Here is a 14,580-nt window from a genome sequence, read left to right as displayed (position 1 = left end):
TTTTATATAGAGTTTAATTTCAAAATAACTTGGCAATGACAAAAATTATGTTCATATAACACTATTTGCAACTTGCAGACAAAGACTAGGTCCAACTTGCAGGCAAAGGCTTTGATCTCATCAAATAATTTTTTCTTTCTCAGAGCAAATCAACCTTGGCTTCTCTTCTTTCACTCTACAAGACTACAATCTATTTCCTTCATTTTCCTATTCTCTGTTTCTACCTCTACAACTAAAAGAAAACCAACAACATGGCTGCCGCCTTGGTTGGAGGAGCATTTCTGTCCGCCACCCTTCAAGTGCTGTTTGACCGTTTGGCTTCTCGCGAGTTCGTCAACTTTTTCCGTGCTCAAAAGCATGATGATAAACTCCTCAGGAAGCTCAAGTTAACATTGCTGGGACTTAATGTTGTGCTCGATGATGCAGAGTACAAGCAGATCACTAACCCTGCTGTGAAAGACTGGGTGGACGAACTTAAAGTTGCTGTGTATCATGCAGATGATTTACTCGATGAGATTGCCACCGAAGCTCTGCGATGCAAGTCTGAAGCTGAGGTACGAAACCCCACCTTGAATTCTTCCTCTAATTCATTTGATGCAGATATAGTGTCCAAGATAGAGGAGATCATTGATAGATTAGAATATTTTGCGAAAGAAAAAGATGTCCTCGGTTTGAGAGAAGTTGCTGGGCAAAAATTGTATCACAGATTGCCAACAACTTCTTTGGTTGATGAATCTGGTGTTTGTGGAAGGGATAAAGACAAGGAGGATGTAATTAAGTTGCTGCTCTCGGATGAGGCAAGTGGTGGTAATCAGAAGATAGATGTGATTGCGATAGTGGGGATGGGTGGGGTTGGCAAGACCACCCTTGCTCAATTTTTATACAATGATGGCAGAGTGGATGATCACTTTGATATGAAAGCATGGGTTTGTGTCTCTGATGAATTCGATGTTGTAAGGGTTACAAGAACAATTCTTGAGGCAGTGATTCCGCAGGGTTCTAATACAATGGACCTTAGTACAAAGGACTTTAATCAGCTTCAAGTCAAGCTCAAGGAATGCATGAGTAGGAAGAAATTTCTTATCGTTCTAGACGATGTTTGGAATGAGAACTATGATAACTGGGATAGCTTGAGGAGTCCTTTTGGATATGGAGAACATGGGAGCAGGATTATTGTTACAACGCGCAATGAGAGCGTTTCATCTATTATGCAAACAGTTCCTATTCATCGTTTGCAGCAATTATCGGATGAAGATTGCTGGAAATTGTTTGCCAAACATGCATTTGAGAAGGGAGATTGTGGTGCACATCCAAATCTTGAAAGGATTGGTAAAGAGATTGTGAAAAAGTGTAAAGGTTTGCCTCTAGCAGCAAAAACATTAGCCGGTCTTTTGCGCTCTAAACGGGATGTTGAGGATTGGAATAATATATTGAAAAGTGGAATATGGGATTTGCCAAAGGAGAAAAGCAATATTCTTCCAGCCTTAAAATTGAGCTATCATTACCTCCCTTCGCATTTAAAGAGATGCTTTGCTTATTGTTCTATATTTCCTAAAGATTATGAATTTCAAATGGAGAGATTAGTCTTAATGTGGATGGCTGAAGGTTTTGTTGAGCAACCCAGAAGTAATAAAACGAGGGAAGAGGTAGGTTATGAGTGCTTCTATGAATTGCAATCAAGGTCATTTTTTCAACGATCAAATGCCAATAAATATTGTTTTGTCATGCATGATCTTGTTAATGATTTAGCTCAAGCTGTGTCTGGAGATTTCTGTTATATGTTAGAGGACGACAACACACATCATATTTCTGAAAGGGTACATCATTTCTCATGTGTTAGAGGCAAATTTGATGGCTTTGAAAAATACAAGCTAATTATTGATGCCAAGTTTTTAAGGACTTTTCTAACACTAGGCTATTCTTATTCGTGGTTGAGCAAAAAGGTTTTGGATGATATTTTACCAAAACTAACATGCTTACGGTTGTTGTCTTTGCCACATTATAAGATTATGGAATTGCCTCATTCAATTGGAAATTTACTACATCTACGGTATTTGGATCTTTCTTACACAAAAATCAAACAATTGCCTGAATCAGTTTGTACCATGTATAATTTAGAAACATTACTGCTATATAATTGTCATCAGCTAACTACCTTGCCGGTAAATCTTCGAAAACTAATTCAGTTGCGCCATCTTGATATTACTGGCACTAATTTACAGGAGATGCCAATGCAAATGAGTCAATTAAAAGGCCTCCAACTTTTAACTGCCTTTGTGGTGGGCAAATCCAAGGGGTTAGGTATTGAAGAGTTGAAGGAGTTTCGTCATCTTAAAAGGAGGCTCTCCATTTCAAGTTTGCAAAATGTAACTAATGGCATGGGTGCAATGGAGGCAAAATTGGAGGAGAAAATGTACCTTGAAGAACTGGTACTCGAATGGAGTAGTAGTACCAATGATTCACGGAATGAGAGAGATGTTCTTGACAAGCTAAAACCTCATACAAACTTGAAACGCCTTGAGATTAAAAACTTTGGTGGCACACGTTTTCCAGATTGGTTGGGAGATAAATCATTTTGTAATATAGTGCATTTGTCTCTTGACAATTGTGAGTATTGCTTTTCCTTGCCACCGTTTGGTCAGTTGCCCTCTTTGAAAGACCTTGAAATTTCAAGGATGCAAGGAATAACAAAAGTAGGCCATGAATTCTATGGAGATAGTTCTTTAAGCAAACCATTTCAATCTCTAGAGACTCTTAGATTTAAAAATATGTTGGAGTGGGTGGATTGGTATATATTAGAATCTGGAGAGTTCTCTAAGCTTAAAGTGCTTGAGGTAATCAAATGTCCAAAGCTGATTGGAGGCTTACCCAAACACATTCCATCTTGTGTGAGACTTGAGATTCAGGAATGCTCAAGACTTATGGCCCAACTTTCGAATATTTGTGGTGCAGACACAAGTAAATTAGTACTGAATGGATGTGATGGGGTAGAATTGGGGTGTCAAGGTTTGTCTTCCCTTACAAAATTGGAGATTTCAGATATGCCTAATTTAAAGGAATTGACACCCGAGCTGTGCACTTTAACAAATCTGAAGAAGTTCAAGGTATGGAGTTGTCCAAGCCTATTGTCATTCCCAGATACAGGGTTGCCGCCCATGCTTACATGCCTTTCAATCTTCAATTGTAAAGTTCTACATTCTTTGCCGCCCATGCTTACATGCCTTCCAAAACTAGGGTTCCCCAGATCTGAGGATATGGAGAACTGCTACAAATCCCTTGAAACTTTGTCCTTATCATGCTGTGATGCTCTCAAACCCATGTGGCTTGGATTCTTTCCAAAGCTTCGATCTCTAGAAATCCTGTTTTGTACAAATTTCAACAGTATTACAGATCTAAACATGCTTGGGTTCCAAAATTTGACATCTCTCGAGTCACTTTTCTTAGATGGGTTTTCTAATCTGATATCTTTTCCCCGAGGAGGACTATCCGCACTCAATCTGACTGACTTTACGATCTGGCAATGTGAGAAGCTCAAGTCACTGCCTGAAGGAATGCATACCCTCTTCCCATCTCTTCAATTACTACAATTATATGATTGTCCAGAAATTGAGTCTTTTCCGGAAGGTGGGCTTCCCTCCAGCTTACATTCACTTGAAATCCTAAGTTGCAGAAAACTTACTGCTCGCCGAAGAGAATGGGATTTGCAAAGGCTCCCTTCTCTTAGACACTTCAGATTAGGAGGTGAATATTGGGGGCAGTGCTTTCCAGAAGATGGGGTGGAGTCCTTTCCGGAGGAGGGGTTGTTACCATCGACTCTTATGTCACTCCGCATTGAATATCTACCAAATCTCAGATCGTTGGACAGCAGGGGCCTTCAACTCCTTGGCTCTCTCAAATACATGACGATTGCGAATTGCCCTCAGATCCAATCCTTGGTCGAAGAGGGGCTTCCCACCTCTCTCTTTATGCTGGAATTGATTGGCTGTCCAATGCTAAAACCTCGTTACCTCAAGGGGGAAGGACAAGGCTGGCATAAGATTGCTTGTGTCCCTGTTATACACATGGATGGTGAAGCGATCTTTGAGCAACTCACTTTTCATCCAGCAATGGATTCTGAACCTGATACACTGTACGTACTTCCACATTCATTGATCATAAGGTTGGTTTTGAGTAATGATATACAATAATAATATTAATAATGATGTGAAATTATGATATACAATAATAATAATAAAGAAGAAACATAGGCTACATTGGTTTAGTTTTGAAATTATGATTTGAGTGTGGATTTATGATTTAAGTGTGGGATTATAAGTTGAGTTTTGAAAAGAAAAATTTTGTTTGGTTTTGGGTTTTAAAAAGTGTTTTTAAATTTTGAAAAAAGTTTTGAGTTATATTTTGAGTTTTGAGTTTTTGAATTTTGAGTTGTATTTTGAAATTTTTTGGATTTATTTTTTTAAAATATTAAAAAATATTTAAGAAAATTTTATTTTTGGGCAAATTACATATACCCCTCGAGGTTTGGCTAAATTACAAATACCCCTGAGGTTTGAGAAATTACAAATTTTTCCCTAAATGCTATATTTGCATAACAAATTAGGGGGTAATTTGTTACAAAATTTAAATCTCAGGGGGCAAATTGTTATGAAAATACAAACCTTAGGGGGCAGGATGTAATTTCCGAAACCTCAGGGGTATCTGTAATTTAGCCAAACCTCAAGGGAGGCATATGTAATTTGCCCAATTTTTAATATTTTAAATTTAAAATACAACTCCATACTTAAATTGTAACCAAACACATAACTCAAAACTCAATTTAAAATTATTTTCAAAATTCATAACCAAGCACATAATTTGAAACTCCACACTACTTTCAAAACACTACACTCAAACCGTAACCAAACACATAACAAAAAAATTATATTTAAAAAAAATAATTTTTTGAAATTTTTTTGATATTTAAAATATTTTAAAAAATACAGCACACAAATGTATGAAATATAATGCACATTAAAATAGATAAATAAATATTTAAAATATAAAATATTTACCCTAAAAAAATAAAATTAGGAAATCTTTTAAATATTTTAAAAAAATAAATTCAAAAAATTTCAAAATACAACTCAAAACTCTTTTCAAAACAAATTTTTTCTTTTCAAAATTCATAACTCAAAAAACGACTTCACACTCAAATCATGATTCTAAAAATAATTTTATAAAACAAAATAAAAAAATATTTTATTGAATTTTTTTTTTTTAAATAGAGTTTTGAAAAGAGTTTGGTTTTGAGTTTTAAAAAGAGTTTTGAGTTGTGTGTTTGGTTATGAGTTTTGAAATTTTTTGATTGGAATCACAATTCCAAAAAAGAACCAAATGCAACCGTAATTATCCTAAACAATTTTTTTTTTCTTGAAAGGAACTTGCATAATTCGAGAATTTATAATTCTTCATTTTGATGAATATGTTTGTTATATGTGTTTGAAGTTTAGTACTTCTAATGGTTAATGGTTTGCACAATTCTTGTTATGCCTGCAAGTTGAATTCTTCCCTGTCAGAAACTTGTTTAAAGGACTATCGATGAAAACCAAAACCTTCTCTACCTTCTAATTTTTTTGGTAAAAAGTACTGCAAGTTCGCATAAATTTGTTGTTGAGTGCATTTTACTTGGTGCTCTGTTTGTGCATTTGACCAAGCTTGTGTTCTACTGAGTTACATCAGGTGGATTTCTTACATTTTGTAGTTTTATCCTTTCCATAAGTTTTTTTATATTTGATTTATAAATTAATTTTTTTATTACTTCATATTTCACTAATTTAGAATTTAATTTTCCTAAGTTGTAGCATACTATTTTAAGGTCATTGTACATCATGTTTTCCAACTCTCATTCGTTTTCTTTCTAGTCAATGACAATGGATACATGGTTTGGTCTTCTTGCATGGCTTTTAATTAACTACCAGTCTTGGATGTCCAAAAATGTCCAAGATGTGGCAATCGGAGATCATGTGGCGATCGGAGATCATTGAGGAATGTCGAAGATGTTGATGATCTTTTACCATGATGTTGAAGTGAATGTGTAACCCTCTCAGCTTCAACTTTCAACTTTTACAGGTAACTTTTTACATTAGTTTGTTGGTCTTATAGAGTTCTTTTATTGCTAAAATTGGAAGTGAAGCACACTCAGAACTGTTTTTGACATTCCATGATTTTGAATTAAAACAGTTCTGATGATGCAACTTGGAGGAATCGAAGTTGGATAAAAAAGATTGAGGGAAAGCTCTAAAATAAAGTTCTGCTTTTGAACTTAGAATAAGACCAATCCAATTTTTGAGTCTTGGAGTAAAACATATTATGTGGAGATTCTTCTTCTTTTTTTCTTTTCTTTTTCTTTTTTTTTGTTCCAGCTATTGGATTGTTGAACATATTTGAATGTCAATGTTCTACATTAGAAACATGTTTTTATGTGACTTAGTTATGTTCTTGTCATAATCAGCTAAAAATTTGTGTTATGTAATGCTCCTTTTTCAGGAAAACGTGTACTTGTTGGTTCCTTTTCTAAGAAAGAGTGTACTTGTTTTTCATTTAATATTTTTCTTTTCCATATGGACAACCATAATACAAATACAGGAATTTGTGTTATTGTTGTTTCTAGTTTTACTGGCACTTTGTGCATTAGTTTGCTAGTCTTATAGAGTCAACACATTCATCAATTTCTTATTGCTTTCACTCAAGATGCTTTAACATTACATGCTTGTGAATTAAAACAGTTTTGAATATGTGACAGAAAGGAAATAAAGTTAGATAACATAAATTAGAGGTAATGCTCTTTTTTTTGGATTGCCACTGCTCAAGTTCTGTGACAATTCCCATAGAGTTTGGCTTATAGCTTAGAAGAAAGTCAATCCAATCTCTGTGACCTGGAGTCAATTCACTTTTTAATCAGTTAAAATCTTGTTACCTCAGTATTGACTTAGTTATTTAACAAAATACATAAGGGCCAGGACTTGATTAATGCATTAATTGTGAAAGGGCAATATCATCCCTCAATGTCAAAAAGTATTTTTTTTTTTAAGAAAATTACTAATTAGTGGTAATTTGAGAAAGAAATTACATATTTATTATAAAAAAAAATAGTTATAATTATTAATAATTATAAACTTCACTACTTATTTGTAATTATCTTTTAAATTTTACATTGATACAAAACTTTCACTATTTTCTTTCCCTCTTGGATATCTTCTCCAACGTTTACCTCTTTCTCTTCTACCTTTTGTTTTTTTCTTTATTTATTTATTATCTAAACTGCCATTGGGTATTCACATCACAGCACAACGGTCATTCCGTCATAGTTTCCGATGCAGCTCCATCTCCAGTGGAGAATAGAAAGCAAATTTAAAAGAAGATTACCTTTCAAATTATGTCGGTCCATGATTTAGCTACACATCTTCATGCGAAATGGCCTTGTGGTAAATGGTAATCAAATTATGGCTGTACCACCAAAAATTGTTGCATCTAGATAAAAATTGAAAATCTGAGAAAAGATGCTCCTCTTCTCTCTTAAATTGGGCTTTAATAGTGTAGAGTATGAGCTCTAAATCAGTATTAGGCTTTTTGTTTTGGGGGGAATTGGATTTTTATAGGAACCTTCATATTTCTAAAGTAATGTTGTCAAGAGCACAAGACATATTAAGCGGAACACTAGCATGGTTAAAGTAGTGTTAAATTTGCAAACATGAATTCATTTTCTAATCCAAATCCATTAAGTGCTTGCCGTTTGCTTCTCCTATCCTCACTGAGGTTTTCCCTTCAATCCTAAAAGTAGTTCTTGAAAATAAGTCCTTATTTGTGACACTACAAGGTGCTTCCATGTTGCATTTCTTGCTAGTGTGATGCTTTCAATTTGCATTTATTGGAAGCTGATCTTTTTCTTCATATGTGTGTGTTAAGCTTTGGACTATTTTGCTGTTACTACTGCATTTTAATTGTTTGCTTCACTCCTTGCACTAGATAGCGTTCGACTTGGGTTTCTACCAAGAAATGTTGCAAAGTGGGTTGCTCCTTTATCAGATAGTGGCTTATTCAAGTTTTCTGGATATGTTTATTCAAAAGAGGTACTTGTGACTGCTTTAGAAGGAAGCACCATCATAGTACAATTGATACTGTATGTGTCACAGGTGATGTTTAAGTCATATACTGGATCCTTTCCTATTGCAGCTTATTTACTATGATAGTATGTTTATGCCAAGTTTTGGTGGTGTTATCTTGTGCAGGGACCTTCCTTTTCAGACATATCAAAAGTAGTGCAATCTGAACATGTTTCTGCAATATGTTCATTAGTTGCATCAATTCAGAGGTCTACAGGCCTCTAGCAACTTCAAGAGGTAATAGTAATGAAGTTTGTGAGATTATAGTTTTTCCTTTAGTATGTAGGAACATTCAATTGTGGTGTGATTTGTGATTGGAAGGGCTGCATTGGAAAACTAAATCATATGCTGTATTGTTTTGGCGCAACCTATGTAATTTTTGGAGGTTTCCTCAAATGCAACTGGGAGAAGTTGGAACGTTTAGATCCAAGGGGACCATGGCCTTCCATGCTCCCGCATCTCTTGTACACAGTTTCTTACGCTTCTAATGAGAAACCTATTTTGCACGCATGGGCACTTTTTATGTGTCTGTCAAGTGTGAATTCATCACTTTGTTATTGGAAGATTTGGATTTGCATATATTTACATGTTTATGAATGCACAACACGTTTTATGTTTTGAAAATTGTTAATAAAATATGGATTAGTTTGTAAAACATGGTACAAAAGATTTTGAGTCCAGGTTCTGTCTATGCACAAAAAAATTCTCTTATTTATTTATTTATGTTTTTTTTTCCTGTTTAGCAAAAATGTATTTGTTACACGGTCTTGAGTAAAACTCAACCACAAAAGCTAGCTGTTGAGATCAGGTGCCCTCATGCTTATATACTTCACATTACTTTAGTACCCAAGATATAGGAGACTTCACTTCACAACGTTAAGATTTCTCTTATTTTTAACATTAAAGTTTCCATCAGATTTTTACGTGCCTCTTCATGGTAAGTGATGAGAAAATGTGCTATGAAATTACCCGTGCAAGCAAAAGCACCTTGAATTGGTGACTACTTGGAAGTTGTATATTATTAAACTAAAAAGGAAAAAATGATAGTGCTAAATATTGGGATTATGGATCAAAGATTAGAAAAAGTTCAATCTAAATCGTGTTGAAGCTACCAGTTCTCCAAAAAATTCAATCTGATTAATATGTATTTGTTTCTGTCCTTGAAACAGACATCTTATCCGTTTGTTCCCTTAAGTTTGACATTAATCTGATTAGACAACTTAAGTCGTTACAAATGGCCAGAATATTTGGAAACTGATTTTGTTTTCGGTGAGTGTTTTCTTGTATAATACTAGACTCTTCTTCAGAAATTTGAAATATATTTCTCTCAGTATACTTATCTATTCTATTGTCAAGGTTCATCTTCAATTGGATCAGTCACTTCACAATTCTTAGCTGCATTTTCAGTAGCTTCTGGAAAGACATCAGTGCAGTTCTCTGAGTCTAAAGAGTCTGATCCAGATGTAAGTGACTTTTACTATTTGCAGTTCATGTGGCATGAATCAAAATTTGAAACCCATCCGTTAGAATCATTTTCCCCAAAATTGAAAGAGTGAAAAATGCAAGTTGTGGAATCTTAGCTTCAAAATACCTTGTGTGTTTCTAGCAAGTATCCTGACCTTTTGATTACCTGCAAGATAATTTAATGGTTTTTAACTAGATTCCATGTGTTATTTTGCTTTGTTTGTTTGTTTGTTTGTTTGTTTGTTTTTCTTTTTATAAATAAATTATTCCTAATTTTTATATTTCATTAAGGTATGCGATAAAAGTATAGGTGTGCAACTAAGTCCCACACAGCCCTACTGATATTTATGAGGAATATCTCATGTCTAGCCTGGTTAAATCATATATTTCGAATGTAAACAAAATAAAAATAAAATAAAATGCCTGTTTAAATCCATGTGGGATTGGTGACTGACTGCCACTACAATTGGCCTAAAGATTTGCGGAAATAAGCAAATATCAAATCAATAGTGCTTGCAAGTGAAACAAAAAATCTGTCTTCTTTTCTAGTTAAAATAAAAATGAAAATACAACAGTGTTTTTTTGTAGCTTTGACTTCCCATTATTATGTTAGTGAAAACTCGTCCATTTCTTCTTGTTTAATAGTCAATCAACTATTTTTTTATTTTTTTTCCCTGGTAACACATAATTTGCGTAATTTGTTTTATGTACAGAAAACATGGCAAAGGTTAAGAAACATAGGCATTCTTCATGATGCGATTTCTTATCCCAACGATAGAGTTAATCATCCCATGCATGTCAAGGTAAACACATTCCCTCCTTACTGTTTTGAAGTCTGTCTCTTCCAAGATTCCTTTCTTTTCCTTTTTTTTTTTTTTTGATTAGCAACAAAAGGAAATTTGATTAAAAAAGAAAGAGTACAAAAAGAGGACAAGATGTCCTCTACAATAGAAGAGAGAAAACATCAATCACCAAAACTAAGAAACAATTTAACCATCACATGTCACTTTTCAATCTCTAGAAATAAAATAGAATAATAATAAAATGAAATCCCCTTAAAAGGAGTCGAAACAGAAGTCCAAAACAATGCCAAATGACATACTCTATCCCACATAGATGTTGTATCATCAAATTTGTCCTCAAAGATCCTTGCATTCATTTCCAACCAAATCACCCAAAAATTGTGAAGACAACACAATGACACGTCACTTTTGCTTTCATTGTACCTCCAAAATCCCAAAAATCCAGTGAAATCATTACTAGACAAGATCCGAAGCCAGCCATTGGACATCAACCAAACGAAAGAGACGATGCCATAGATCCAAAGCCATAGGACAATGCAATAATAAGTGATCCAAAGCCATATTAAGTTTATTCTGTGAAGTTGAGTCATTCTTCGATTTCTTTTGGATTCCCTTGTCATTCTGAACTGTTGTATTCACAGATGCACACCTAGGGTGAATGCAGTTGTATTCACTTATGAGATGGAAATATGACATACTGTTCTGGAATAGAGATTATTTGATTTAAATAACAACTGTAATGGATCTTAGCTCAATCCCTACGAGCTTATGCGGAAGCTAGCCATTTCAAATTGAAACATACATCACATGTGTGAAGCATCCAACTTCTGGGGACTGCTGGATTACCATCTCATGATATTTTCTAACAACCTATCCTATGAATTCAATCACTTTTTAGTCCAGAAACCCTTCTGCGTTTTACAAAATCCATAGCCAAGAAAATGCGAACTCTATTTTAAAGAAAGTATTTCTGAATGTCATATTTCTTTTATTTGACACTAGATCAAGAGTTAATCCTTCCCCTTCCAACAAATAGCCTGTTAATTACCTTCCAAATCGCTAATACAAATTGACCTTGCACTGCTTTGAAATTAGCTTCCAGAGAGAAGTTGTTGTGGCAAGAAGGTAGAACCCAACCCACAAAAGAAAAGGAAAATTACAATTCTTTGTTAACCAATGACCATGACTATTGTGCTACAAATCTATCACCTGAAAGCATAAATGCTAACATCCAAATTTTTTGAATTGATCTAACAAAGCCTGTACATCCAAAATTTTGCTTGATATGGCTTATTTGGAGGGAGCATAACACGAGAGCATTCCAAGGTGTTGAGGGGCATGTGCATAGAATCAAGAGCTTTTTCTTGTCCACTTCGTATTGTTGGTCTTTTGGGAGGGCTTTGCCTTCCATAGACACTCTTTTTGACTATGTAGATTCTGTCTTGTAAGAATCCTTAGGCTTTTTGGCATATGTATAGGAGTTGTCCTTTCTGGTCTTTGGAGGTTATTATGGTGTAACATCCTTTCCTTTTTGTATTGGGTTTCCCTTCCATTTTTAGTTAATGAATTTTAGTTACTTAGGCCCCCCCCCCCAAAAAAAAAAAAATAATAATAAAAAATAATTGTATTTTCTACATACAACATATCATACATTGAGTTAGGAAGCCACAGTCCTGTACCAACTCAACTCTATCAACCTTTAATCTTTAATTGTCTTTACTTTTAAAATTCTTCATGCGATTGCGATTAAGGAGACTAGGAATGTGACTCAACTTTTGAGGAGTCTTTGAGGCTTATTTTATTTAATTCAACAATTTCCAAAGGTGCTAGCTGTGTATATATATATGTTCCTTCCCCTTCTTGCATAGGAAGTTCCAATCCGTAGCATTGCTTCCTCTCCCTAATTTCTCCATGGTGCTCCTATCACACCATCTCTGTGTCACTTCTATTCTTTTCTCTTTTCTCATTTCTCATTTTCCAAGTGTCAACATTGAATCGAATATAGAAGAGATTTTCAATTTGTGCTCAAGGTCATGCCTGGGTTTTCATGTATGCATGAATGATCATGATCTCAAAGATTAGCACATCATATGATGTATTGGAGTAATCTTATAATATTATGATATAATAGACAAGTATGAGAAGATTGTTCTCTCCTAAATGTGGTGCTATGTCTTAGTATTATGTGAAGTTACAATTTAAGCCACATTATGTACTCCAGTTCCCTCCTTATCTGTTATTTCTATTTCAATTTATGTTTTTGGAAATTTCTGATTTTAAGTTAAAGATAATAGATGAGAGAATGTATGGTAAAAGCAGGTAGCCCGAAGATGCTTCTAGTCTAAGAAAGATGCTTCATCCTTTGGATGGGTGTATTGTGGGTCCCATAACTTCAGTGCCCTTGCTTGGGGACGCCCAATTTCTAATTCACTCAGGACAAAGGTGGTTGGAGCTATGAAGACAAATTATGTATTGGGTTCAAGACTTCACGTCTGTAACTAGGAGCTTGGTATCATTTTCATTGTTTCACCATCAGATGCAAACAGTAGTCCCAACCATAAGAGTCTGAGATTGGATGATATTAGATTGCCATTTGTCGTGCCTGCCCCGAAATATAAACCCAGTGACACACCAGCAACAAAACAGGCTATGAGAGAAGCATGGGCTGAATGTGAGAGAAGATATCTATGGAAGCAGTTGTATTTGAAGAATTGATGGAAGAAGAAGAAGAGATCGCAGATGAAGAAGAGGAAGTGTTGGAGGCAACTGATTATGTCACAAAGGAGAGGGAAGATAAGAAAGCTTATGCTGATATATTATGGAGCCAAAGTTGATTCATTTGAGCTTCTGATTAAATTGCTTGTTGAGAGGAAAGTAATAAATGGCTTGAAATGTTCATATATGTACTTCCTCCAGAGCTGTCATGGAGAAATGTAAAATCTGAAGAGAATGTTGTATTCTCTAGTTGTACGTTAGATTGAAGGGGATTGATGTATATACTTGGTTTTAGGATTCTAGCATTTTAAGATGTGATGCTTTGGGGGTTTGAAGGGTTGGTGTACCAAAGGACTATTCTTTTCATTGGTTTCTGATTGTTGGTGTACCAAAGGACTATTCTTTTCATTGGTTTCTGATTGTACTGGGGGTTGAGTAGGTCTTTAGATTTCCATTGTTTATATACTAGTGGCATGAACAAAAATAAAGGATGAATGAGATTGCAAGAAAGTGTTGATCTGTCTTCATTTTCAAGCTAGCCTTCAATTTTTATAAGTAGTGGCCTTTGAGATTCCTATTTGAAGTAACTGCTAAAATTTTCAGTACTTGGGGCCATGTCAGGTTTTTTTTTTTTTTTTTTTTTGTTAATATATATTTCTGAGCAATGTTAGGAACACATAATAGATTGTAGAATGATTTATACGAAATGTAATAGATTGTTAGGGTTAAACCTAGTTATGATGGGGTTTACATTCAAAATAAATCTCAATATGTCAATGCACTTTTACAATCTATTATGTATTTCTAGTCTTTGTTCTTGTTTGAGTAAGGAAAGCCATGCTACTCCCTGTATATTCTTCATTCCATCTCTGATTTCCACGTCCCTCTTAAATTTTGAAAATGATGTGATTTTGGACAAGTAATTTGGGACTACCATTAAGCTGGTGTTAATGTCAAATTCGCATTACCACCTAAAGCGTAAAGTTAGAATGATCATATTTTTAAAAATTAATATTGTTCACTGACAATAAAATTTTATGCCAAATTTATTTTTTATCCGATGACATGACACTTTACAAGTCAATCGTTCATTAGTAATGCGTGAACGATGGGAAGCATTATACTAATATAATGTTATTCATTTAGTTTTAATACGCCTCCAAATTATAAGTAAATTTAGTATAATTGATTATCACAATATCATGATTAACTAAATAATAAAAAGAATAAAGAAAACAAAAGCGATGTTCCAACTAAAAGGTGTGATATCATAGAATAGGAAAGTCTTAATAATAATAATAATAATAATAATAATGATAATAATAATTTGTAAATATTATTACTCTTCAAAGTGTTTTACTAACTAACATTTTTTTAACAAAAAAAATTAATAATTAATATGTCGTGTAATAATAAAATTTTAAAATCTGAAACAAGATTTACTTGAATAATATAAT

General features: G+C 34.2%; 1 protein-coding gene across 14 annotated transcripts; it reads left to right on the top strand.

The window, feature by feature from the left end:
- The first annotated feature begins 140 nt into the window (after positions 1 to 140).
- On the top strand, positions 141 to 13,650 carry LOC145789382 (putative disease resistance RPP13-like protein 1). 14 transcript variants are annotated; one of them, XM_082909499.1, is made up of 7 exons: positions 141 to 4,159; positions 5,958 to 6,108; positions 8,005 to 8,171; positions 8,268 to 8,378; positions 9,498 to 9,604; positions 10,319 to 10,408; positions 12,728 to 13,650. In XM_082909499.1, exons 1-2 carry the CDS (start codon positions 252 to 254, stop codon positions 6,040 to 6,042), a joined length of 3,993 nt encoding a protein of 1,330 aa, XP_082765625.1. In that variant the 5' UTR covers positions 141 to 251; the 3' UTR covers positions 6,043 to 6,108; positions 8,005 to 8,171; positions 8,268 to 8,378; positions 9,498 to 9,604; positions 10,319 to 10,408; positions 12,728 to 13,650. The 14 variants fall into 14 exon arrangements, with proteins under 14 accessions (XP_082765625.1, XP_082765626.1, XP_082765623.1 ...); XM_082909500.1 differs by having other exon boundaries at positions 9,311 to 9,604; XM_082909497.1 differs by having other exon boundaries at positions 8,268 to 9,410.
- Positions 13,651 to 14,580: the final 930 nt, after the last annotated feature.

Source organism: Camellia sinensis, chromosome 15 (genome assembly GCF_055761805.1).
Source record: "Camellia sinensis isolate YWXY chromosome 15, ASM5576180v1, whole genome shotgun sequence".
In the NCBI taxonomy this organism is placed as follows: domain Eukaryota; kingdom Viridiplantae; phylum Streptophyta; class Magnoliopsida; order Ericales; family Theaceae; genus Camellia; species Camellia sinensis.
This window is presented reverse-complemented; position numbering and strand designations above follow the sequence as displayed.